This window comes from Fringilla coelebs (genome assembly GCF_963513975.1).
Source record: "Fringilla coelebs genome assembly, contig: SCAFFOLD_30, whole genome shotgun sequence".
Lineage (NCBI taxonomy): Eukaryota > Metazoa > Chordata > Aves > Passeriformes > Fringillidae > Fringilla > Fringilla coelebs.
The window spans coordinates 4,384,047-4,410,796 of record NW_028167448.1 but is presented as its reverse complement, the minus strand read 5'-3'; the positions used below and the strand labels follow the sequence as shown (position 1 = coordinate 4,410,796).

Below are 26,750 nucleotides of genomic sequence, written 5' to 3'. Positions count from 1 at the left end.
AGACATCTCTGAGTGACTTATTCAGCCTTCCTATCCCACGGGGCCCTCTTAATACATACCGAATCCTCTGCACACCAGCAGGTCCTTGTTTGTCTCCGCAGGAGGCAAACTGAGATGAGCTGAGCTCCTCCTGGAAGATCCCAGGGCGCGCCTAGGAGGGTCTGTTTATCCTTTCTGCCCTGTGGGGACAGAGATGGTCCCTTCCTGGTGACCAGAATGTTTTGAGGAAAAGATCAAAAACTCTACAACTTGTGAAAGTTGTAAAGCCAGTATGTTTATTGCAGCACTGGACGCATGCAGGGATTACTCCCCTCAAAAGGCATGCGTATTTCTGCGAACTTCAGGTCTCTTTTTATGGCTCTCTCAAATACATATGCATATAATTTCACAACAGGTTCATACATATTCATTTTATTGATTTCATGTGACACTTGCTACTAATTCTTCAGAAGGAACTCTGGGGTCAGGTTGCCTTGCTCTGTCTGCTCTCTTCTTCCCCCCTTTATCTCTTGTCTTTCGGCTGAAGCAGTCTCTCTAAGCACAGGCCCTTCAAGAGAACAGGCAGTGAGACTAAACAGCAAGCTACAGACAAATCAAGGATGTACATTTCACCTAAATCAAAATGGATTTCTACCCTGGAAAATTTCTACTCTGTCTCACAGGTAAATATCCCACAGCACCGCCGGTGTCCAGGGGGGCCCCACTAGGATCTGGAGGGTCTGGGCACCTGCAGGTGACAGGGAACACCAGCCTTCCAGGGCCACAGCGCAGGGCTGAGGAGAGCAGAGTGGGGCCATGGTATCCCCCGAGTACTCACCAGAGAGGCCGAGGGTTTGGGCTGGAAGGGAGAAGGGACAGGGCTCAGTAGTGGTGGCAACATAGGGACAGTGGCACCCAGGTTAGGGTGTCTCCAAACTGCCCCTATGGGGACATTAGTTCTTGTGGAAAAGTGCATGGGGGTGGCCCCAAAAGATTGGAAGAGGCCAGGGGTCATGTCTGTGTCTCAGCTACCCGTGCACCACATCTCTGTGGCACAGACACCTTGGGAACAGGGACTCCGAGGCCACCCTGGGCTGAGGCAGAACATGGGGACACTGTGGACAGCCCAGGCACAAGGACACCATGGACACAGCCCATGCTGGCCCAGGTCACCCCCAGCAGCTCATGATCCCATCCCCATGATCCCATCTCCATGGCCACATCCTCACAGTTCTTGTGCCCTTCATTTCCTGCATCCCAGTTGCCTTGTCCCTATCCCCAGAGCTCCCTGAGCCCAAAGGTGCCAGTCCCCACATTCCTGCTCCCACATCCCCATCCCCAAATTCCTGCCCCCTGTTCCTGTCCCCAAAGCTACCCTACATCAGTCACAGTCCCACCAAGGTCCACTGTGGATAACATGGACTGGCTCTGCTGGCACTGGGGACCTCAGGGGACCCTGCAGCCCCCCTGTGCACCCTCCCCTTCCATCCCCAGGGTGTCAGGCCTGTGCCTGGGGCACTCACCCCACAGGAGCAGTGCCACCTTCCCGGCCATCCCGGTGTCCCCAGCCATGTGGACTGGCTGTCACTCGCTGCTGTGGCCACCACTCCTCTGGCTCGCGGCTCTTTGGATGAAAGGGAAGGAAGTGAGGTCACGTCTGTCCCCATGTGTAGGTGGCCTTTGGTGGGGGCAGGGTGGCCACAAGCTGGGCACAGGCTGGGGACAAGGGTGGGTGGGACAAAGTGAGACATGGGATTCCCAGGAGTGGGGGGCTCAGTGGGTTTGGGGAGGCAGGGTTCAGTCCCTGGGGAATGGGGGTTTTTAGTAGGGGGAGTCACTGGGAATGAGGGTCCCATGGGAATGGGGGTCCCCAGAGCTGGGGGGACAAAGGGATGGGAGTCCCAGGGGAATGTGGGCTCCAGAGATTTGGGGTCATGGCATTGGGGAATGGTAGGTGCTGGGAGAATCAAGGTCCTGGGGGAAGGAGGATTTCAGGGGATAGAATGAACAGGAGAGGGTGCCTTGGAATGGGATCTTGGGCCATGGAGATCAGTGGGGAATGTCAGTACTGGGATGGGCTTGCAGAGAGGGTGGGACATAAGGAATGGGGCTCCCACAGTCGGGTTCCCAGGGTAATGGGAGTGTCAGGGATGGGCATGTCACAAACTGTCCTTATTGACGGATTTCATGATGATTTGTTTCCAAAGCATTTCTCAGTACAAAATACCAACACGGCAAAGGGGGTTTGCAGTAACCGTCAAAACAGTGCACTTTATTGAATGATTACAGCAAAAATGCGTGTGAGGGAAAAGAGGGAAAGTGGGGAAAGCATCTGGAAAAGTAGGGGGATAAATAGAAAAGAGGAGGCTATAGCTACCGCCCCTGGAAGCGACGGGGTCCTTCAGAGTCCAGTCGAGGTTCCGTCAGTCGAGGAGTTGTTCCAAGCGCGGGGAAGATCTTTGAATTGCACTAGCTAACCTGGGGGTTTTTATCCAATGGAAGATTGCGAAAGGCGGAGAGGGGGAAATAATGCAATAGTTTCCTTCTTGGTCCAATAGTCCCAATAATCACTACCCACGAGCAAACATCACGGTCTGCACCCGCAAGCAAACATCACAGTCTGTTCTGTTCCCCCCGCCAGTTCCCCCCAGGTTTCAGTCTCAGTCCTTGGGAAAAAAATGAATTTTCTTTATGTGAGGGTTTCATGTCTCAGTCCTTGGAGAAGAGGCTTCTCCCATCTCAGTCAGTCAGTCACGGTGGTTGCAGAACAGATGAAGGTTCTTCTGTGGGGACCACTTAAAGGTTATTCCAGAAAAGAGTACATCCAAGCTGAGAGGCAGGGAAATTCCAAGGCTTGTTGTTACAAAACGGGTCAAGGTGCTCCTTTGCACAATTACTTGGCAGGCTGGGAGTTACGTCTTGGCCTTGTAAGCTTGTCAGACTTTCGTCAAACCCGGATATCAAACACGATCTTGGGGTGGTCTCAGTTTCTGTCCTTTTTTATGACAAAAATCATGAGACAAATGAGAGAAATTTCAGACAGACTATCACAGGGCAGTTGCTGGGTGGGCTGAAGGGTCACAGCTCCTTCCTTGGGTGCTTCAGATTTTGGGATTACCCAGAGCCCAGCACAGACCCCACAATTAACCCCACAAGTAAACCCCCTCACAAGGGGGTCACCCCAGCCTTATTCCAAGGGGCTCTAGGTCTCTGTCCCACCAACCCGCAGTGAATTTTTTGTCTCTTAATTTCCATTTCCATCATTTTACCCCTCAATTTCACAAGCCCCCAGTTCAGACGTTGATGATCCTGGAGAGGCCCTGAACAGGAAAGGGGTTGGGGGAAGCCTAGGGTGGGGGAAGCAGGGGTGAGGGGTCTGCAGGGAGGGCTGGGGAGGCTGTGCAGGATGGGGGTGTCTGGCTGTGCCTCCCCAACACTTTCACTTGTCTCTCCCGCAGCAGAAGGAAGAGGCCATTTGACACCTTTGTCACATGGGGGATGGGTTCTTTCTTGAGGGGTCACATCCAGGGTGCTCCTGTGCTGGGGGGATCCTGTCCCAGGGAGGACACTTGGTGGCCAAGGGGGCCCTGTCCTGTGGCTTGACAGGACCCTCCGGGAGGGTCCAGAATTCTCCGTTCTAGCCCACCCCCTGCAGGATCTGAGCCAGCAAGAGTAGCTCTGGGATGGAGCCCAAGGCAGGAAGGAGCTCCCAAACTCCTGCTCCTTGAAGCCAGTGGCCATCCAAGGGTGGGGCCCAGCCATGGCCCAGCCCCACTGCACAGGGATGGCCATTGCCCAGCCCTGCTCTGGCCAGCCCCAGGTGGCAGCCAGGACTTGAGGGACCCCCCTGCCCCCTTGGCTTTGATTCTGGCAGCTTTAGAGCTGCTGCAGAGGTGAGAATTCTGTGGGGGGAAAACGCCTGCCTGTGGTTTGCTCAGCCCTGCAAGAAGCACAAACCCCGATGGGAGCCCAAGCAGTGGCTCTGCAAGGGCCTTTGATGGTTTTCAGAGCAGGGCTGGCTGGAAAGCCCCCTGCAAGGGCAGCTGGGAGGGAACCAGTCTGGAAATGCAGCCATTGATCATTTGTTCCACTAGGTAAGGGACTGAGAGAGCCCCGGAACTACTGCAAATCCCACAACAATCTGTTCAACAACATGATCTGAACCCTCCTGCTTGAACAAAACCTGCAGCCTTCTGGAACCTCATGGAAAGAATGTTTGGTTTCAGACTATAGCTGCCAAATAAGAGAGAGAAGTATAGAAATATCGAGCAGTGGCTCTGCCCCGTGGCTGTAGTGGAGCTCTGGGGAGTGACCCAGTCTGGATTCCAGGTGTCCCCAAAGCTGCTCCATCCCTGTCCTCCTCACCTGAGTGAAAGGCTGCGGGTTTGCAGGAATTGTGGTGTAAAGCCACCAGAGGTGCTGTTGTGGATCCGAGACCTGCCTGGGGTCAGGCGCTGCCTTCCTTCCATTCGGGATCATGGAAAGAGGTCACAGGCGATGGGCAGGACGTGTGCCTGGTCCCGGGACACTGCTATGCGACCACTGGGCACTAGGATCCAACCTGCTGCTTTCATGGCTTCTGCCCATTGCCAGTGGTGGTGCTGGGACTGATTGGCGCCCGTGAGTTTGCAAAAGGAGCCCCTGGTTCCCCTCCTTATTCCTGTCCGAGGCCGCCATGGCCCCTGAGGGGATGGAGCTCGACCAGGGCGCCCCCTGCTGGCCAGGAGTGCTCCCTGCAGCGCCCCCTGCTGGCCACGGTTATAACTGCCACAAAAACCAACAGCGCTGAGCGGGAGGGAAAGTTCTGGTTTTGTGTTGATTGTTCTGTTCTCGTTTATAAATTTCCCAGTAAAGAGCTGTTGTCCCTTTTCCTGCACTTCTGCCTGAAAGCCCCATAATCGTTGAAATGAAAGAAATGTTTTAGGCATGGGTCTTCTTTCCATTCCAGGAACGTTCCCCCTTTCCTTGGCAGATATTTCTCATTTCAATGAGTTGCCAAATCCTGTGTTGCAGCATGGATGGGGCAGACACCTTAAGAAGAGATAGGGTCAGACACTAGGCCACCTCTAAGCCTTTAAGCCAGTTGGGCCGCCAAGGGCCTTCTCCCCAGCTGCCACTTCTGGTCACATGGCCATTCAGGAGCTGGCTTTGGCAGAGTTTCAAACTGTCCCCAGTGTGCCATGACTAATAGACTGATGGACAGCCAGGCCCAGTCTCATCAAAAGCAAGGCCTGACCCACCCCTGCCACACACAGGTATTCCAAATGTCTCCATAAATCAAACTTTTCCTGTCTCTGGTATCCTGCCCTGTGCCATGGCCTGATCTTGCCCGCCCTGGAAAAGGGGGAGGCTCTGGAATCCACACAGGGCCTTTGTGACATCCTTGTGTTGGGAACAAAGCAGAGACGTGGTTTGGGACTGGGAAGAAGAGAATCCAGAGCCTCCTGAAGGCTGCTGTGGCCATCAGAGCAAGGAACATCAAGTGGCCTGCCAGGTTCCTCTGGTGGAAGAAACGTGCTGTGGAAAATGTCAGGGTTTTGTTCCTTTTTCGGGGCTTTCCCTAGAAATCATTCCTTTTGTGACCCTTTGGATCCTGAACCATATTGCTGTTGCTGTTGGTTTTATTCTCTCTGGTTGCTGTTGCAGGAAATTGTTCTTCTCTCAGCGCTTTGCGATCTTTGTGCCCCCACGGGGAGGGAGAGGGGCAGTTCTTAGCGGCAGCACACACATGAGTGGGTGCCCATGGGTTGTGACCCCCAGTGCCCCCCAGTTCCCCCCAGTGTCACAGCACATTCCCGTAGATGTCACCGGGTTCCCGCGGTCGTCCCTGGGGTCCCTGCAGTTCTGCGTAGGTCACCAGGGGATCCTGGAGTGTGGTGGTGTCGGGATAAAGGGAGACATACACATCCGTATTGATGATTATTGGTCTCGCTTTATTGATCCAACTTAAACATTCTTATAGTAGTGGTAATGAAGTTCATGCATATTCCCAAATCACCCTCATCATTGGTTACAAGCTACATGTTAACCCCTCCTTAGGTTGCTCATGCCTGTGGCATCTTCATTAAAAATAACACCTGTTTCTCACACTCTGCCGTTGCTTGTTATGATAAGCCTCAAGGACTCCATGTTTTCCCTACTGTGCTTCTCATCATTAAACCAAGGACACAGTATTATTGTTTTTCTTGCAAGGGAAAAAGCTGAGAACTTGGTTCCCACAGCTGCTTAGCTAGCTGTATATGATCATGGCCTTTTTCTATAAGCCATGTCTGAACAAAATCCCCTACAGAGGTTCAGAGGTGCAGCCCCAGGCCCTTTACAAACACAAGCTGCCTGCTCCCTCTTCACCTCCCTCAGCTCCTGCCTGCGGTCACAGCAGCAAAACCAGGCTGTTCCCAGCCAGAGCCCAGAGCCCTGTCCCCACAGGATGCTCTTGACAGCACCTTCCAGGACTCTCTGCTATGCACGCAGCGCTTTTCATGCCAGCTCCCAACAGGCTTTGGAACACAGAGCACAACCTGGCTGGCTCTGCCACCAGCACACCCCAAACACAGGCGGAGGAAGAAGCATCAGGGGTTGTTTTGCAGCCATGCCCAAGAGAAACTGGAAGGTTGCCCTCCCTCTGGTCTCACTTGGTTGTCTTTCTGACTGGGTCTGAGCCTGGGGCTGCCATTCCTCACCTGTGGGGACCAGAACCACACCCGGGATCCCAGCACTGCCTGACAGCGCTCCGGGCACTGGCACAGTGGCACATCCAAGTCTCAGGCACTGTGCTGCTGCTTCATTTGCTCTTAGGCACACCCAAAGCTCTTTGTTAAGCCTGGATGGTTGTTGAGGATTTTTTGCAGATAAAGGAGTTTTTGCAGGACCAAGGCCATATTCAGCCAATGCACAATCCAGCCTGCTTGGGATAATGGACAATGGACAAGTTCACAAACAATGATGGACATATTCAGAAAATGGGGTTGGTATATCCTTGAAAAAGATACAGGAAGAAGAGTCATCCGGACTCAGCAAGTTTGTGAGTGAGCTTGGGAAAGTAAGGAAAAAAGACAATTCTTGGATGGGACAGAAAACCACAACCAGACACATGGAAAATTAGATGATCCAATCAGCCTCCTATCTTAGATGCATGAACAGTTAGGATAACCAATCCTGTTTAGCTAGAGACATGTGGACAGTAGAAAATTATTTTAGTCTTTTTAGGGGTAATAAATTTGGCTTCACTGGATCATATTGGTTATGGTGTGATGTCCCTGAACCTCCGCATCCTGCTATTTCCCCGCTGCAGATGGTCTCTGGTTCTGCCCTCTTCCTGATCCTGTGCAGGCATGGAGCACTGCTGTGCTTTCCGGAAGCTATTCTTAAAACCTTCCAGCATTCCAAGCTCCTTTGCCCTCCGTGGATGCTTGCCATGGAATCCCTCACCGTATCCTTCAGAGCATAGTTCAGAGCATCCTCAGCTTGGCTCTTGCAAAGTCCAGGGGCTCCAGGGTGCACAGCAAGATCTGTAACTCCGCAGTGTTGTGGAACTGGACCTCCAACACAGGGACCTTTTCAGCCTGATCTGCCCTCGTTCCTCTGTGTCTGTGCACAAAACATGGTGTGGAAGAGAATGGCAGGAGGGGCCTGTGTGTCCCAGGGCTCCGGATTTGCATCGCTTCGGCTCCAGAGAGATGCAGGTAAAGCGAAGAAGCCAAACTGTTTATTAATGGAAGGTGAAGCAAAGGGATGAGCTGGGAGGGAAGAAAGGGGATGGGCAGGGTCTGAGGGCTGGAGGCAGGGAGCTGTCAACAGGGAGGGAGAAGGCAGGAGCTATGGGAGCTTCCCACAGTCTCAGCTGTGCCAATCATCAGCTGTGCCAGGAAGTCCAGCTGGTCTCCTCGGGTCTCCAGATGGTCTCACCTTCCAAGGGATCTGGAGGTTTTCAAGAGATGCTGGTTCTTCTGAGCCAGTAGATGAAAATAGTTCTGCAGCTCTTCCTTCAAAAATCATATGTATAAATGTGCTTCTATGGGAGGGACTGTTGTCTTCACTCAGGCCTTGAAGGGCTGGAAGAGAGAGGAACAGAGCCACAGTCAGAACCTGGATGTGCAGGAATCCAAGGAGACCTTCCTGCCAGGGCCATCCCACCCAGCTCTTGCCATGGCCACAAGAGAGGAGTGGCCAAGGGGATCAGCTGCAAGGTGCTGGCCACGAATCCTCTCACCTATGTCCCTGAAATCTCTGTGTGCTCTGCCCACGCCACCCCTAGTCCCCACAAGGAGTGAAGCCCACCACAGCCGGGGCAGGGATTGCAGCTCCCTGCCTGGGCACTGCAGCTCCCCGGCCAGCCCCCACTGACAGCCCGCTGCCCTCACTCACCCTCACGGAGGGCCTGGAGCTCTTCCTTCTGCCCCATCAGGAGCACCCTGGGAACACAGGCTAACCATAACTAGGGCTGCTGTGGCTATTATCCAGTTTGCCTTATGGCTTAAGAAGGTGAGGAATTCATGGATCTTTAACTTTTACTGGAAGGCAGGCACATGAATTCAGAGCTATCACACACTAACTGTGTGGTTTTGGGGATTCTTTAATAATGGTACTTACTGTGAGGAAATGACAGTGGGGAAAATTTTCTCCCAACGCTTCACCCAGCTCGTTGGGTTTGCACCACCAGTTTTCAAAGGGTTCAGATCCACTCAAAATGCTAATGATATCATTCAGTGCTTGGTGTTCCTGATAGACCTGTTCTATTTAGCATTCAGAGATAAAGGAAGATGAACCTGGATAACCACACTGACACCTACCCCAGATTGGGTGTAACTGGATGTGGTTAGGCAAGGAATTTGGGACCCTTGACCCTGGACTCAGGTGTGATTCAAATTTATGTATCAGATCCAGTGTCCCTTTCCCTCTGAGAGCAGCTTTTCATGAGTGTCAGAGAGAGGTTTGTCCACAGGGAGAGAATGCAGGAGCACCACCATAGAATGTGCTGGAAGACCCTTAAGGAATGGATCCAACAGCTGAGAGAAGTGGCAGTATTGGAGGTACACTTTGGGAGGGATGGACAGTATGATAATGACCTCAGAAGGTCAGGTGCACTGGGCAAATGCTGTGGAGTCTGGCAAATCTGGGGCCATCCCAATACACCACCTTCATTGCAATGATTAATGCTGATAACAACTGAGAGACAGTGGGTTCTGTCACCAACAAGCTTAGAAATTTTTGAGAGTATGATCAATGGCCCAATGCAGGCTCAAGTCTCTGCTGTGATCAAGGACCTGATCAAAGAGGAGATGAGGGAGATGAAGGAGGAGGTGAGGAAGATCAGTGCAGCACCTGTGCCAGTCACAGGCCCCAAAGTCAGAGCCCAGCGTCCCCCAGCTAGAGAGAGAGGTTACACCCCAAGGGCTGACCTGTGGTTCTTCTTTCATGACCATGGGGAAGACATGGGAAGGTGGCATGGAAACCCCCTTCTGTCCTGGCAGCACGGGTGCATCAACTCAAGGAGGGAAACACTAACCAAGGGAGTTCCCCTAAAGTGAAGGCAGCCTCAACCTCCCATGACCGAGCTGCTGGGTATGATCTGTCAGATCCCCTTGAAGGAACCTCTACTGTGTATGCCCAGGAAAGAAATAATAACCAGGGCTAGGAGGGCACTGACTCTAGCCAGGAAGAGGCACGGGAAAACTGGATCTTCTGGGCAGTGTGGATCTGATGGCCTGGCACATCAGAGCTACAAAAATACGATGCCTTAGTTGATGCTGGTGTGCAGTGTACCCTAATGCCATTGGGACATGTGGGGGCAGAACCTGTTTCCATTGCTGGGGTGATGGGGGGATGGCAGCAATTTACCATGTTGGGAGCCCAGGTGAGCCTGACTGGGAAGGAGCAGCAGAAACATCCTATTGTGACTGGCCCAGAGGCCCCGTGTATTCTGGGCATAGACTTCCTCTGGAACAGCCTTACAAAGACCCAAAGGGACTCAGGTAGGCTTTTGGCATAGCTGCTGCAGAGGCTGAGAACCTGAAGCCATTGACCATCTTGCCTGGACTATCAGAAAACCATCTGCAGTAGGACTCCTGAAGGTGGAAGAGCAACAAGTGCCGATTACCAGCATCTGCTGTGCCAGACCTGCTGGAACTCCAGTACGAGCTGGAGTCCAAGGCAGCAAAGTGCTTTGCCACTATTGACATTGCCAATGCATTTTTCTCCATTTCTCTGGCAGCAGAATGCAGGCCTCAGTTTGCTTTCACCTGGAGGGCCATGCAGTGCACCTGGAACCGACTGCCCCAGGGGTGGAAACATTGCCCCACCATCTGCCATGGACTGATCCAGGCTGCACTGGAAAAGGGTGAAGCTCCAGAACATCTGCAGTACATCAATGATATCATTGTGTGGGGGAACGCTACAATGGAAGTATTTGAGAAAGGAGAGAAAATCATCCAGAGTCTGCTGGAAGCTGGCTTTGGCATCCAGAAGAGCAAAGTCACCAGACCTGCCCAAGAGATCCACTTCCTGGGGTAAAGTGGCAAGATGGATGGTCTCAGATTCCCACTGAGCTCATCAGTAAGATCACAGGTGTCTCTACTGACCAGCAAGAAGGAAACACAACTTTCCTTAGGCACCACAGGTTTTTGGAGAATGCACATTCCTGAGTACAGTCAGATTGTGAGCCCTCTTTACCTGGTCACCCGCAAGAAGAACAATTTCCACTGGGGCCCTGAGCAGCAACAAGCCTTTGCTCAGATCAAGCAGGAGATCACTCATGCACTAGCCCTTGGCCCAATGAGAAGGGGACCAGAGGGGAAGAATGTGCTCTACTCTGCAGCCAGGAACCATGGTCTGTCCTGGAGCCTTTAGCAGAATGTGCTGGGGAGACTCGAGGCCGAGCGCTGGGATTCTGGAGCCGAAGTTACATAGGGTTCAAAGCCAACTCCACTCCCACAGAGAAGGAAATCTTGGCTGCCTGTGAAGGAGTTCAAGGAGCCCCGGAGGTGATTGGCACAGAAGCACAACTCCTCCTGGCAGCCTGACTTCGGGTGCAAGGGTGGATGTTTAAAGGAAAGGTTCCCTCTACCCACCACGCCACCAACACCACATAGAGGAAATGCATTGCTCTTATCACACAGTGTGCCTGTACTGGAAACCTGAATGGCCCTGGGATTCTGGAAATAATTACAAACTGGCCGGAAGGTGAGAACTGTAGTCTCACTGACAAAGAAGATCAGGAAGAAGCGACAAGGGCTGAAGAAGCTCCACCATAAAACCAATTACCAGCAGAGGATGCACGCTACGCTCTTTTCACTGATGGTTCCTGTTGCATTGTAGGGATGAACTAGAAGTGGAAAGCAGCCGTATGGAGCCCCACACGACAGGCTGCTCAAGCTACCGAAGGAAAAGGTGGATCAAGTCAACTTGCTGAACTCAAGGCCGTTCAGCTGGCCCTGGAAACTGCTGAAAGAGAGAAGTGGCCAAAGCTCTACCTTTATACTGATTCATGGATGGTTCCCAATGCACTGTGGCATTGGCTGGAAAGGTAGAAAAAGGCCAACCAGCAGCGTAGAGGAAAGAGTCTGGGCTGCTGATGAATGGAAAAACATTTCCTCTTGGGTAGAAAATCTGTCTGTGAAAATCCATCATGTAGATGACCATGTCCCCAGGAGCAGAGCCAATGAGGAACACCTAAACATTGAGCAGGTAGATCAGGCAGCAAAATTAGAGATGTCAAAGATAGACTTAGATTGGCACACATAACAGGGAGCTGTTCCCAGCTCGATGGGCCCATGATGCCTCAGGTCATCAGGGCAGAGATGCCACCTATGAGTGGGCACGAGACCAAGGGGTGGATTTAAGAATGGACAGGGTTTTGCAGGTTATCCATGACTGTGAGACGTGTGCTGAGATCAAGCAGTCCAGGCGAGTGAAGCCCCTGTGGTATGGTGGGCAATGGTCCAAGTACAAGTATGGGGATGCCTGGCAGATTGACTACATCCCACTGCCCCAGACACGCCAAGGCAAGCACTATGTGCTGACCATGATGGAGGCCACCATGGCATGGTTGGAGACCTACCCTGTGCTTCCCACTACTGCCCAAAACACCATCCTGGGCCTGGAAAAGCCAATCCTGGGGAGACATGGAACCACTGAGAGAACTAAATCAGACAATGGGACCCATTTCAAGAATAGCCTTACCAAGACCTGGGCCAGGGAACATGGTATTGAATGGATATACCATATCTCCTATCATGCACTGGCTGCCGGGAAAGTTTGACAGACTACTTATGTTTAACAGACTACTTATGACTACCCTGAAGACAGTTGGCAGGGGAACTTTTACAAATTGGGAAATTAACTTAGCAAAAGCAACCTGGATGATAGACACCCAAGGGTCCACCAATTGAGCTGGTCCTGCCCAGTCTGAACCCCTACACACAGTGGATGGAGATAAAGTCCCTGTGGTACATATGAAAGGGATTTTTGGAAAGACTGGATAAATCCCACCTCAGGGAAAGACAAACCTATATGTGGGATTGGTTTTGCTCAAGGACCCAGTTACACTTGGTGGGTAATGCAGAAAGATGGAGAAAGCTGTTGTGTAACACAGGGAAAGCCAGCCTTAAGTGAGAAGTGTGTGTAAGGTTCCATTGTGATGCAGATGGAAATAGAATAAGGGGTGGATAATGTCCTGCATTGAAAGATAATGTGTGTATTCTATTTGCCATCTGTCAGAAGCAGGGCAGTTTTCTTTATCTGTCCCACAAACCAGTCCTGCCTCGGGGAATATCTTCTGTTCATGGGCCATTGAGTGTCACTGCATGACTGATAAAATTACATCATCCCATTGGGAGAAGCTCCGCCCAGGGGGAGGAGCCAAGCATTCCTTCCTGGATATAATCTGACAGTTGGACCACCACAGCACCTTTCCCACTGGATTCCCACAGGAGCTGCCCTTTCCCACTGGATTCCCAGAGGAAGACCAGACCAATCCACACCACCACTGGATCTTAAGAGGAAAACTCCATCCTTCTACAGGATCAGTGCTTCAACAGAACCATACCTGTCTCTCCAGGAGGACTGCAGCCACCATTTAATGGGACTGCTACCAACACCCTGACACACAGGGAGTCAGGCCATATTCTGACTCTGTCAGTGTTGTTTTGTATTCCTGCATTGTTTTCTTGGATTTTTTTTTCCTTCCCTACCAAAAAACCGTTATTCCTGCTCCCAAATTTTTACCTGAGAGCCCCTTAATTTCAAACTGATAACAATTTGGAGGGAGGGGGTTCACATTTTCCATTTCAGGGGAGGCTCCTGCCTTCCTTAGCAGACACCTGTCTTTTCAAGCCCAGACGAACATAAATATCCTTGTTGGCAGTGTTTTATTGGCCAATAAATCCTTAAAAGGTCTTGTAACTAGGAGTCTTGTGACCTTCTGAACCTCATGGTGGAGATGTGAGCCAAACTCACCCTTCCTGTCTATGTAGAAGATAAGAAAAAGAAATGGCATCATCTAAAAAACTCAGAGGTCCAGTCTCTCACTCCTTCCAAGCTCCTTCAAGTCCACTGAAGTGTGATTTAGCTACAAATAGATGACAAGAACTCTTAATGCTGGTTCTTTGACTCCAAGGCAGCTGCTTCAGAAACTTTCACATAACCCTGTGTAGTTAGGTGCCAGAAATGTATCATTTTAAAAAACTTTCCCAACTGACTTGAATAGAGGTTTGTTTGTAGGGTTTTGAGGGGAAACCCTCCCAGCAGAGGTCTGGGCTTTGGCCTAGCTGTGTCCCTGCTGGTTGTGAAGTATGCCATCAGCTGCAGGGGTTTCTGGGCTAAAAATACAATTGAGTCACATTGACTTGCTCTTTTTGGCCTATAAAAGCTGGATCCACTTTCGGGGCAAATTTGGAGATCTCATCTCTGGGTGAATGGATGACCTAGGATTTTCCCAGTTACTGAGAATGGTTCTCCAGTCCTTGGTGCAAAATGTGGCTTCCCAGCAAGTGCAGATCTGCAAGATGATAAACAATTTAGGCAATTGGTGATGATTCTTTCTAAATCACTCTCCTTTCTCTCTCATAGTACTGATTTAGGTGCACTACCTTGCTTGTTTTTGCATGTCACTAAAACCAAGTGCACATTTTTTATTGAATGTATCATCTTACACTGTGGTTCCTTCTTATTGACAGTAAAATAAGAACATTATTTCCAGTGGTGTGTCCTTTAAACTGCCTCTGTCAATTGGCAGAACCACAGGAGGCTCCTGAGGAGCCGGGGCAGTCGGAAGCCCTGAGGAATTGGGTGCCAGAGGCCACAAGCAGCCCCCAGGCAGCCGCCTTGTCCCTGGCCCCCGGCTGCTCGGGCGCTTCCCCAGAGCGTCTCCCAGGCCTGCAGCAGAAGCCCTCGAGGCCGGGCCTCAGCAGGAGGGTGGGGGCAGCCCTGAGGTGCCCGGGCTGGGCTGGCTGGGGACAGGGAGGGCAAAGCTCCCCTGCTGGGGCATGGGATGAGGTAGTGGGAAGGCAGAGAACCTGAGATTTTACCCCCCAAATGTTCTTTCTTTGCCCTGACATTTACCTCAGGTTTTGTCACAAAATGATCTCTATGTGTCCTCTAGAAATGACTCAAACTTTTCCTCAAAAGTCATTTTGTCCCCTAGAGATCACCTCAGATCTTCGTGCTGAAATGTCCACTACATATGTTATAAATAAGAAGCTTGACTAGGCCAAATTCAAGCCGCAGTCAATGTATTAATTAATATGGTAATGTATGAGTAATACAGCACTGGCTACAGTGGGGGAAGTTTTCCCTCCAACTGCACACCGATGGTTGGGGCTTACAGGTATTTATAGGGGTACTCAGAAGCTTTCTCAGCAGTTTGTATTCCAATTTTTACTCATCAGCAGTTTCTATTCCCAGTTTTTACGTCACAATTCTATACACTGTTGTGATTTAGTTTTTCTCAGGATGTACATCCCGAAAGGAGTATCCCAGGTTCTGGGGTCCAGCTTCCGAAAGAAGGAAAGAGTATTTCATCTGGTGAGGTCCAGCTTCCAGATGTGGGTCCACCTTTTGATGGCAAGGACTATAAATCTCATAACAGTGATGTCCAACTTCCCTTGGTCAAACCTAATAGTTCTTGAGGTGATGTTCATCTTCCTTTCTCAAGCTGCATGTTTCCTTTTAATATATTCTAAAGCTATAGTTTCAAAGATCCTTACTACAGGCAATATTATAAAATTTTACTTTAAAAGGTTATTATTGCAAAACTCTTTAAGGCTCAGCTACAAGCAGAAAGTTCCTGTCAAAAAGCAACATCCTTAAAGCTTTAATTCAAATGCTCCTAAATCAGCTTAAGATTTATAAAGGTAGTTGCAAACAAAGGAGAGGTTTAGAGGCCTTCTTCCATGCTTTATTTTTCTCAGTTATTATTAGAATTCGTATTTATAACTGTCCCATGGTCGTTATCCACACATATCACAATCACAAATACACACGTTGCCTGTATGTACCTGACACGAAACACGGCTTTGTATTTCACAAAACCCACCGTGGGGCTGATTAAAATACAGAAAGCCCTCAGGAGCTCTTTGTCTCCCTTCCATTGTCTGTGAGTCTCCAGGGCTTGTGCAGGGATTGGAGTCAGCTTGGAGTTCTCTTCAGGAGGAAGACTCCAAAGTGCACCTCATGATTTTTGTTTTTTTAATCACATGAGTGTTTTTTATTTTTCATTTCAGAGAAGAGGTGACAGAAGTATTCCCCAGGTGATCTTGATGCTGAATGTCTCCTTAGGAGGACTGGGCAGGGAGAAGAATGAGCCCCTTGCAAGCTGAGCCTGTTTGGACAAGCTGCTCCTCACCCCCAGCCTCACCGTGTCTGACATCACCCACCTGGGACTGAAGTCCAAAGAAATTTTTAAAAATTATTCATTTTTCCTTAAAAATAAAATTTAATTAACTAAAAAAAAATATATATTTTTCTTATTTATAAAAATCTTATTCTAGAGATTTATTAAGTCATTTTTATGCTGTTTTTAAAAAACCTATACATTTTAAGCAAGCAAAAAGTTATGGTCTTTGATTCTAAGAACCAGAATTACCTTTTATTAATTAATTAAAATCTTTTGGCTATTAATTCCCTCGTCTTTATGGGAATTAGTAATATTTGCAGTCCTTTTATAATCTTTTTTTATAATATTTTTCTCACACAGGGTAAAAGGGGCCACTCTGGGGTCCCTGCAGACATTTCTGGGGCACATTTGGAGCAGTTTTGGGTCTGGGGAGGGAATTCAGAGAGAACTTGAGGTTCTGGAGGACACTTGGGGGAGCCGGGTGGGCACTTGGAGGGGCACTCAGGGATTCTGAGGGACAGTTCGGGGTCCGGGGCAGCACTTGGGGGTGCAGGGGGGCCCTTGGAGCTCAGGGAGGGGAATTTCGGGCTCTTCGGGGTCCGGGCGGGCCCTTGGGGGGCTCTGACGGGGCTCTCTGGGGCGCGGGGGGTGATGGGAGTTGTAGGCGCGGGTATCATACGGTTGAACGGGGCCGCGGAGCATCACGGGAGTTCCAGGCGCAGCTGCACCGGCCCCCGGCGGGGCGCGGGGAATGACGGGAGATGAAGTCCCGGCTGGAATAGCGCTGGACGTGAGCCGCGGAGCATGACAGGAGCTGTAGTCCCGAAAGTGGTTGGAACGCGACGTTGGAGGGGTCCGGGAAGGCTCTTGGGGAACACTTTTGCGTCTTAGCCGCGACTTGAGGTCCTCGGTGTTATAAACAAGAAATAAGTTATCCATTTTCTTAAGCTGGTAAACTTACAACTAGAACCCAGAATTGCCAAGTGAGAGCCCAATTGAAAGTTTGTAATTTCAAGTTGTTAGAATGTTCTGTAACAATGTACTTTTTTGCTGCCTGTTCTCAGTGACTGCGGGCCCGACCCCCCCACCTTCGGCGCGGTCCCGCCGGGGCAAGAGACGAGTGGAGGCGGCCCCTCCCCAGCGCGGGTCCCGGCGGGGCCGGGGGAGCGCCCGCGGGTGGTGTCAGCGGGGACCGGCCCGTCCCGGGAGCGTCCCGGGAGCGGCGGGCTGCCCCCCCCCATGGGGCACGGGTACCAAGGGGGGGGGCGCGGCACTCCGGGGATGACAAGGGGGAGGAAGAGACTGACCCCAGTCCCTTCCCAGCAGAGACAGCTGCAGGGCGTAGCCTACTGTCCCCTAAATGCTGGTAGATTGGAATGCTAATGTAGTAGTTAACGCTGTATTGTACCAGTATCACCTTGTCTGGGGCTGTTTCTCTAAAGGGATGGGAGGGGGATATCCAGAGATATGCAAATAAATCCTAGACCCAAGGTGCAACGGGGGTGAAAAACCCCAAACTCGTCTAATAAACCCCCAAAACAACGAGCCAACTCAACTAAGAGTAGAGCGGGGTCAGGATATCAGAGTCCCAAGCCTGCAGAGATGCTGGAAGCCTCGGTCGCCCCTCACCCTAGCTGCAGAAGACCACAGCTCGAGTGAGGACCCCGGGACTGGTCGGCAGGAAAGATGGGTAATACCCTAGCGCTCTTGTGAGGACGGGACCCCCAGCTCTGCCCCTCAGTGGACAGAGCTGCTGCACGATTCCTCCTCCTCTGAGTCACCTGGGAAACAGCGACAGGAGCTGCAGACCTGCCGAATGCCCCTATCCTGAGCTGATCACTTTTAATAAAGACATCAAAAGGAGAATTGTCTCCTGCCCTTTTATTACACTCGGGGGAACGTAAGCGGTTTGGGAGCCCTTGCGGGGAGATCGCGGAGCTCTAACCGGAGTTTTAAGGGCTCGGGGCACGGCAGGAGTTTTAGGCGTGTGTCTGTGTTCTGAGGGCTTCTGGGGCCGCGGGAGATGAGAGGAGATGAATTCCCAGAAGTGTCTGTGCCGGGCATCTGTGGGGTTGGGAGCACTCAGAGGGTCCGGGGACGATTTTGGGGGATCCCGAAAGGGCGCTGAAGGGGCGCTGGGGGACATTGATGGGACAGATGGGGGGCGGATCCCGGGGGGGGTTCTGTGGCGCGCGGGCATGACGGGCCTTGTAGTCCCGGCTCCAATATGGCTCAATCGGGCCGTGTGGCATGACGGGAGTTGTAGGCAAAACGGAAAGATGACGTCGACTTTAGGCATCGCCTCCGATGCCCCGGGTCCCGGTTCTTATTGGCTGTGGTCGCTGATGGACGGGAACCTCGGCAAATAGGAGGCGTCGGAGGCAGGAACAGCCCATTCAACCTCTCCTGTCCCTCCCAGTACAGCCCAGTTAATTCCCAGTACAGCCCAGTTCATCCCAAGTAGATCCCAGTACAACCCCAGTGCCCCTCCAGTCCCTCCCAGGACAGCCCAATCCCTCCAATACACCTGAGCTCTTTCCCAGTCCCTTCCAGTTTCCCCCAGTCTTCCCCACCTGCTCTCAGTGACTTTGGGGTTTCAAACCTGGACACTGGTGCTGATGGCTGTCCCAGGGAAGGAGCTGGACAAGGCGTCCATTGCCCAGGAGCTGTAATTGGGATTGTCACTTGTTCCTCTGAGCTCTTCTCTGTTATGGAGATGGGCTCTTAATGAGCTGGTGGCTCTCCAGTAAATGGCCCTGGGAGCAGCCCGGGCACAGAATGAACTGAGTTTCTCCTCCTGCCATTGTTGGTGCCGTGTCTGGGTGTGCAGATGAGTCTCTTATCTCTTAACCTGCGGGACACAAGCCTGCAGGAGCATCGGTCTCCTGAGGCAGCCCTGTTTGGGGGCTGCGTTCACAAGCACTGGTATTGTGTAACAGGTGACACCAGATTCTTGGGATGGCTTTCCAGAAATGCACCATGGTTAGGGGAAAAGCTTTGTTCTTGCCCTGGCAATGGATTTGCTCAGGGCCAGGATCACAGATTTGTTCCGAAGGCTGTAGATGAATGGATTTAAGAGTGGGTACAGGACTGTGTTCAGCAGAGCCACAGTTCTGTTGGTGCTCAAGGAAACAGCTCCTGCAGGACGCGTGTAGAGAGCAAGGCAGCTCCCATAGGCAATGGATAAGGTGATGAGATGGGAAGAACACGTAGTCAAAGCTTTCTTCCTCCCAGAGGCTGCTGGAAGTTGCAGAACACAGAAGAGGATGCAGATGTAAAATGCCAGAGTCAAACATAAGGAACCCAGCACGACACAGGATATGAAGACAGAGTCTATTTTCCAGAGCAGGCTGGTGTCAGAGCAGGACAGTTTGAACAAGGGGGAGTTGTCACAAAAGAAATGGGGGATCTTGGAGCCACAGAAAGACAGCTTGGAAAGGAAGAGCAGGCGGTAGCTCAGCAGGGCAAAGCTGAGGACCCAAGCAGCAACAGCCAGGTGGACACAGAGCTGAGGCTTCATGATGGCAGCGTAGAGCAAAGGTTTGCAGATGGCAACATAGCGGCCAAAGGACATGACAACGAGCAGGATGAACTCTGTGCAGCCCAGGGCAAAATAGAAATAGTTTTGGGCAAAGCAGCTGCTTAGTGAGAGAGTGTTCTGACCAGAACTCAGCATCACAAACAGTTTGATGCTTGTGGAGGATGTAAACCAGATTTCCAGGAAGGCCAGGTTGCTGATGAAAAAGTACATGGGGGTTTGCAGGTGGTGATCCACACAGACGAGGAAAATGATGGTTGCATTCCCCATCACTGTTGTCAGGTACATGAGCAGAAGGACTCGAGAGAAAAATACCTGCAGTCTTGGATCAAGCTCTGGGAAACCCTCAAGGATGAACTCAGTAACTGCTGTTTCATTTTCTGGTCCCATGCTGAATTCCAGCTCACCCTGCTGAGACAGGAACTTGGCAAAAACAAGTGGGATAATTTCACAGTCTGGACAAACATTTCTATCCTTCCTTCTCTGCTTCTTTTTTTTCCTGCAGTCTTGCTATAGAACACAGAGATGGTGCTTCAAACAATTCTCACACCCTGATTGCTCTGTTTCCCATTTCAGTTAGAGACCCCAGGGATTTTATTGTGTTCTTTCTACATTTTCCAAACACTCCCAAAGAATTCTTTCACCAGAACAGAGGATTCTAAAGAGCTATTGGCAATTTCCCCCCATTCCTGGGAAATTCCCAGCTCACTCAGACCTACTGCAAAATCTGTCACACCCATGTGCCAAACACCTCTCATCTACAGCACAAACACTATACTGTGAAGTTACATCCAATCTGTGCATTGAACTTCCTTGTTTCTACTTTTCAATACTTGCCTTTGGATCAGGAGTCCCTGAGGATCTGTTGATTCCAAAAGAAGCAATCCCAAGTATCTCTTTTGCAACCCTCTGCTTTCTTCCACAGTTTTTCCCTCTCTGGCTCTTCAGGAAAGGAATGGTGAGAGCAGAATAGGGACAGGGTAAAACTTGTTTTTTAGTACTCTAAATGAAGACTGGAATTTATTATGGATCTACACAGAGTGTCACAATCTGAGCTGTCACCTGTCTGCACCAAAATGCACCTGTTCCCATGCAGTCCTTCATTGCTATTGCTATCAAATAACCCAAGTGCAGATCTAGAGAAAAGTGCCAAGAAGAGATTTGTAACTTCTGTTTTGTGTGCCAGTTGGGAGCACCCAGCCTCCAAATGTTCTCGTCTCCACTGGCTACAGAGGGAGCCTTGAGAAAACAAATTCTCCTGGGTGTCTGCAGGGGAGTAGGTGAAACTTACTTTTCAAGTCTCAAAATCCCTTACTCTCAAATCCCTGATTAATGAAGTAATTAAGTTTTTCTGTTTTGAAACCAAAACACACAGCTAAGAAAAGATACATGAGAAAAAGATAGGCAATAAAGACTGGTATATTCCCTTTCAGGTTTTTTTGGTTTGCCTTTAGACATGGAGAAGAGCAGAGAAGATGACTTTGAAAATAGAATTATTTAAAATGCTTGAGGAGAGGGAGGGTCTGAAGCAGTGAAACAAAGCTCTGTTGATGTGCAACCAGAGCACTGAAGTCACCGGTCCCCTGGGTGGCCCAAGGACTCTCCCATCTCATTGTCCACACAGAGCAGAGGAGAGACTGGTCTGAGACAGGCCATCAACTTGAAACCAAGTGACTGAGTTCAGTCAAGAGCCCTCAAAATGAACCAACTCCAAAATGAGTAAAAATGAGTCACTTTCAAAATTAAGTGTGGGACTGCAATGTTTGGGAGCTCTGCAGGTGGGGACTCAGGCAGCCCTAGGGATGAGCAGATCCTGCTGTGCCCAGGCCGATTCTTGTGCATAGATGCAGTGATCACCACCCTGGGTGGAGGCTCTGACTGCTTCAGAGACCCCTGTAGCACCTTCTGCTGCACAGCTGAGTAAAACTGAGCAAATTACAATTATTTAAGATGCTTCCACACTCCAGAGACCACAGGGCAGGTGGATTAACAGAACCAATCAGAATAGCTTTAGGTGAAGCCACATTTGATGCAGTTGAAGGCTCTCTTGCAAAGGTCACTCTTCCAATGTGAGTTATTCCACAATTCAATCTTTTCCCTGTGTTGGGAAGGATGAAATTTTGTCAAGAAAGTCTCACAGATATGTATTCTTAGCAGAAAGATTTTTGAATGTAGAACCAGAAGAAGGAATAGAAATGGAAGCAAGTTTTCATATAGAAGAAAAGAATTGCTGAGCCAGTCCTACTGGGTAACCAAGAGGCAAAGGTCATGTTAGTTAGAAGGGGTTTTTATGACTTAGAGCAAAGGATAAACCCACCTCAAACAAGAAGATGTTTTTACCAAGCAGAAAAAGAGCACAGGCAAACAAGTCAGCAGATGTTGCAAGTAGAAAAAAGGTCTCAGAATTTTCCACTGCAAGAAAACTGAATAACAACTTCCAGCTTAAATTGTAATGTACTAACTTTTAGTGATTGGAGAATAGTAACATGAATATGGTAATTATAGTAGTTATGATAGGCCATAGATAAAAGTTAAGGTATAGATTGGTTCTTCTGTATTAAGATGCTCAGCAAAGAAAAGTATATAACACAATGTAACCAAAACCAAAGGGTCTCCAGGCCTGCCTGCAGCTGACAGCTGTAGGCACAGGCTCTGTCCCTGTGTGCCCACAACCCTGGACTGGTGCAACATCTTGGGTGTAATAAACTGCATTTTGAAGAGCCGCCTGGAGTCCCACATCTCTCATTCAGGCTCTTACAATGAGTTCTGTTCCAGCCATAGTGGATCGGAGTCGTGGCACTGGAGGTTTTGGATCTACAGGACCACCTCAGGTTCTCTGGACTCAGAAGGTGACAGATGAGCGTCTGGAAATACAATGTTTGGTCACTGCTAAGGGATATCATCCAGAAACTACAGCAATATCAGGTTCACTTGACACAGGAGCAGATGTAACTATAATTTCACAGTTGGTTTGGCCTCCAACATGGCCCCTCACTCAATCAACCTTTGGAGTTGTTGGGTTAGGTGGGTCAACTACTGGTGCTTTATCTGCGATCACAATCACTGTAACACATCCGGAAGGCCAACAAGCTAACATCAGACCTTATGTTACCAGTGCTCCATCTAATTTATGGGGACGTGATTGCTTAACCCAGCGGGGTGTTAAAATTACCATGGATTTTTAGTGGGGGCCACTGGGATGCAGGGCCTTAAGCATCCAGTTGTATCCTTGACGTGGCTGACAGATAAGCTTGCCTGGATTGATCAGTGGCCCCTGCCTACTGAAAAGCTTCTTGCCCTGCCAGGCTTAGTGGCAGAACAATTGCATGCTGGACATATTGAAAAATCATTTAGCCCATGGAATACTCCTGTGTTTGTAATAAAAAAGAAATGGGGTAAATGGAGACTTTTGCACGATTTGTGGTGGATAAATGCTGTGATGGCCACAATGGGTGCTTTACAATCAGATCTTCCAACACCTACAAGGATTCCACAGGGATGAGAAATAATTATCATTGATTTGAAAGATTGCTTTTTTACAATTCCATTGGCTGATCAGGATAAAGAAAACTTTGCCTTTACTGTGCCTTCTTTAAATCACAAGGAACCAGGCCAAAGTTTTTTGTTTTGCCTCAGGGAATGAAAAATTCTCCAAGTATTTGTCAATGTTTTGTGGCACAGGCTTTATCAAAGGTCTGAGAGCAATTTAGCAATTGTTATTGCTATCATTATATGGATGATATCTTGTTGGCATCTGAAAATAAACAACAATTATCAGCTCTTGAACAATACATTGTGACAAATTTAGGAGCCTTTGGTTTGGTTATCACCCCAGAGAAGGTTCAGAGACAGATGCCTTGGAAATATTTGGGGTTGATAATCACCAATATGCAAATTGTGCTTCAACCTGTAAAATTGGACATTGAAATTAAAAATGTTGCTGATGTATAGAAATTGGTTGGTGCAATAGGTTGGCTTAGGCCATATTTGGGGATAACCAATCATCAACTGCAACCTTTGTATGACCTCTTGTCAGGGATTACTTCCTCTACTGATGAGAGACATTTGACCGCTGCAGCAAAAAAAGCTGTAGAAGAAGTTGACATGCCCTTGACATCTAAATTTTTTAGCAGGATAGATGTTTCTCTGTGTGTGCAATTGTTTATTTTGAGAGATGATGAAATACCATGTGGATTGTTGTGTCAATGGAATGATAAATGGGAAGACAAATTGCAAATTTTGGAGTGGATAATTTTCATCTTTCAGGTCCCGAAAAACAGCTCCAGGTCTGTGTGAACTTTTTGCAGACATCATTATCAAAGGTCGCAGACGCTGCCATGAGATCTTAGGCCATGATCCTGTAACTATTGTCATACCAGTACAACAGTGGTATTTTGAGTGGTGTTTTCAAAACAATCATGAGTTGCAATCTGCTTTATCTTTTTTTACAGGTCAAATAGCATATCATTTACCTTCTCATACTATTTTGAATTTCACTAAGATTCCCTTTCAGGGGAAACAACTTTGCTCTTCTGTGCCAGTGGAAGGTGCAACAGTTTTTATAGATGGATCAGGAAGAACTGGAAAAGCTGCTGTAGCCTGGAAGAAAGATGACTGCTGGGAACATGAAGTAATGGGTCAACAAGGGTCTCCTCAGTTAATTGAACTTTGTGCCGTACTCTTGGCCTTTACCTTGTTTCCTAGTTCCGTAAATATAGTTACTGATTCTGTTTATGTTGCTAATTTAGTGAAACACTTGAATCAAGCTGTGTTGTATAATGTAAAGGAGAAACCATTATTTGTTATGTTGTTGAAATTGTGGACCGTTATTCGTAATTGAAAGCATTCTTATTTTATTATGCATATTCATAGCCATACATTGCTACCTGGGTTCTTTGTTGAAGGTAATGCCTGTGTGGATTCCCTTGTGACTGCCTCAGCAGTAAAACAGTGCCTAATGTGTTAGAGCAAGCTGTTCTATCTTATTGGAATAATATTATTCCAATATTACCGGATAGCACGTGTCTGGGCTTGTCCGGCCCTCGCTGCTCGGCCAAAGGCAGCTCCTGTGGTTTTCCACCACAGAGATCCCTCTGGCTAGCTAGGAGTTGCAGCTAGACACTGAGAACAAGTCTAGGCTGGTAGAAACTCAGCTTTACCTCGGGTGAAAGTGCTTAGGCTAGGTGAAGAACGAAAGGAGTGGATTCTACCTCAGGGTTTAATCCAGAGTTTTATTCCAGGGTCTCCGAATATGGTAACAGCTACAGTAGAATTCCGACTGCATGGTCCCCAGGTCCTTTTAAGCTCAGGGGGAGGGGGAGGGGAGAGGATAGGTGAGCTACCAACCAGGTGGGAGAGGGCGAGTCTCAGGGGACAATGACACTTGGACAGGCCAATGGCCCAGGGCTGAGGGGCATCTTTTGAACTTCTGCCAATCACACGACGCCCTTACTGGAATGTTAAGTTTGATGGACATCACTTAGGAAGATAAAGGGGGAGGGGAACAGGAAAGCTATACCTGGGAAAGGACTGGGAGTCAGAACGGGAGATTGCAACACACTACAACACTATCTCACCAATTTTTTTACAAAAACGCCTGAATTTGGCCATCTAAGTATGTTCACATCACAATTGACACCTTTTCTCATGTCATGGTTGCCTCAGCGTTGGCAGGTGAAACAGCTCGGGATGCTATTCGTCATTTCTGCCACGCCTTTTCCGTCTTAGGCGTCCCATCACATGTAAAAGTGGATAATGGCCCGGTATATGTTTCAAAGGTATTGCAAGTGGTTTTTTGTGCCTGGGCTGTTGGTCATTCTACTGGTATCCCTCATGCTTCAACAGGCCAAGCAATTATTGAATGTGTTTATGGTGTGTTGAAGCGCCAGGTACAAAAACAAAAAGGGGAATGCAGAGGGAGTTGCCTCAAATGAAATTAGACAAAGCTGTCTATGTCTTAAACTTTCTGGGTCCTTTACCTGACTTACAAGTGTCTCCTATATTCTATCACTTTTTGTCTTTGAATTCAAAACAGCCAAACTTTCAGAAAGGTATTAAGTTATGGGTAAAAGATTTAACCACGGGAAAGTGGACTGGCTCAGTGGAATTAGTAACATGGGGAAGAGGATATGCATGTGATTTAACAGAAAATGACCCTCGATGGGTCTCTGCCTGTTGTGTTAAACCTTGTTTGGAGCACACAGAAAAGGACAGGATGGGTGGTTGTACAGTGGGAGCAAAATGAGTAGGTAATTGCATTGGTTATTAGGTGGATAGAAGCATGGACCCTCAAGGAATGTGTGGTAAAGATGGTAATTCAAGACAGAGTAAAGGGAGATATAGGCTTACGCTGAAAATGCAAAATTTAAGTTAGTGGATGTTCCTTTTTCTTCTTTTCTTTGAATTCTCTTACAGAGAGGTTGGTAGTACTGAGAAATGTGTCTTGTACCATTTCCTTTTGCAGGGCACCGACAGTCCCAAAAATAGGGGAATTTGATGTACCTAAGGGAGAAGTGTTGCCTTTGCACAGGGGTTGGATTAGTAGCTGAAGTCCACACTTTGAGCAACTAGGTTGGTTGCCCGTTATGAGAGCAGCAACCAGTTGCAAGGTTAAGTGGATGCTACTTGTTTCTAAGTGGTGACTAGGCAGATGACTTGGTCTCTGATTCTGTGTGGGAGAAAGTTATTTGATTAGAGGTGAGGATGTCATTCTGCTCCAAATGTGTCATCTGGAAATTGCAAGGTCTGTAGTGGTATTTGGAGATCTGTTTTTATGTGCCTTGTTTGTATATAAACCTCAAGATTGTGAGGGTGTGTGTTGTGGAGTTGGTAGAAGTTAGTTATCTGTAAGGGAATGAAGAATGGTTCCTCCATCTGCTTGGATTTTTGCAAGGGCCCTGCAGAAGTCCTTAGCTGTTGTATCTGCGGGTCAAATACAAAAAGGGGGAATTGTAGGAAAGGCATTTTGTGCTGTACTTGTGAGCCAGCAACGGCCTCCTGAAGATAAGGAAAGCCCCATATCTCTCCCAAGGAAGACACCAAGGCTGTCACCATGGAGACATGATGAAGGAGAGAAAGTTAAAAGATACGGACTCTGGCTGGCTCACAGAATGACGTGGCTCCTTGTTCACCTACTGAGAACTTTGTTTCTCTCTTATGACCAATAGGCAGTGAATGTGTCTGTTAAGTAAATGTAGATATCTTGAAAAACTATAAAAGCAACATATTGCTATAATAAATCTCTCTTTTACACCCTTCTGATGGAGTTGGGGTGTTTTGCGCTGTGTCCCACTCGATAGTGACACCCCCACAGTCCCCCACACCAACCCCTTCCTGCGATCCCACACCTTCCTTTCCAAGTGTCCCCGCCCTGAACGCCCCATCCTTCCTCAGGGTTCCTTTCCA

At 49.1% G+C, this 26,750-nt stretch overlaps 2 protein-coding genes across 2 annotated transcripts in view; one reads left to right on the top strand and one right to left on the bottom strand.

The window, feature by feature from the left end:
* Positions 1-26,750, top strand: part of LOC311165841 (serine/threonine-protein kinase pim-1-like) — a gene marked incomplete at both ends in the record, with an annotated part of 246,248 nt that overhangs the window by 25,368 nt on the left and 194,130 nt on the right. The window lies entirely within an intron of this gene.
* LOC311165829 (olfactory receptor 2AP1-like) lies at positions 18,792-19,736 on the bottom strand (the record flags this gene model as incomplete). Its single annotated transcript, XM_084227331.1, has 1 exon — positions 18,792-19,736. One exon carries the CDS (start codon positions 19,734-19,736, stop codon positions 18,792-18,794), a length of 945 nt encoding a protein of 314 aa, XP_084083457.1.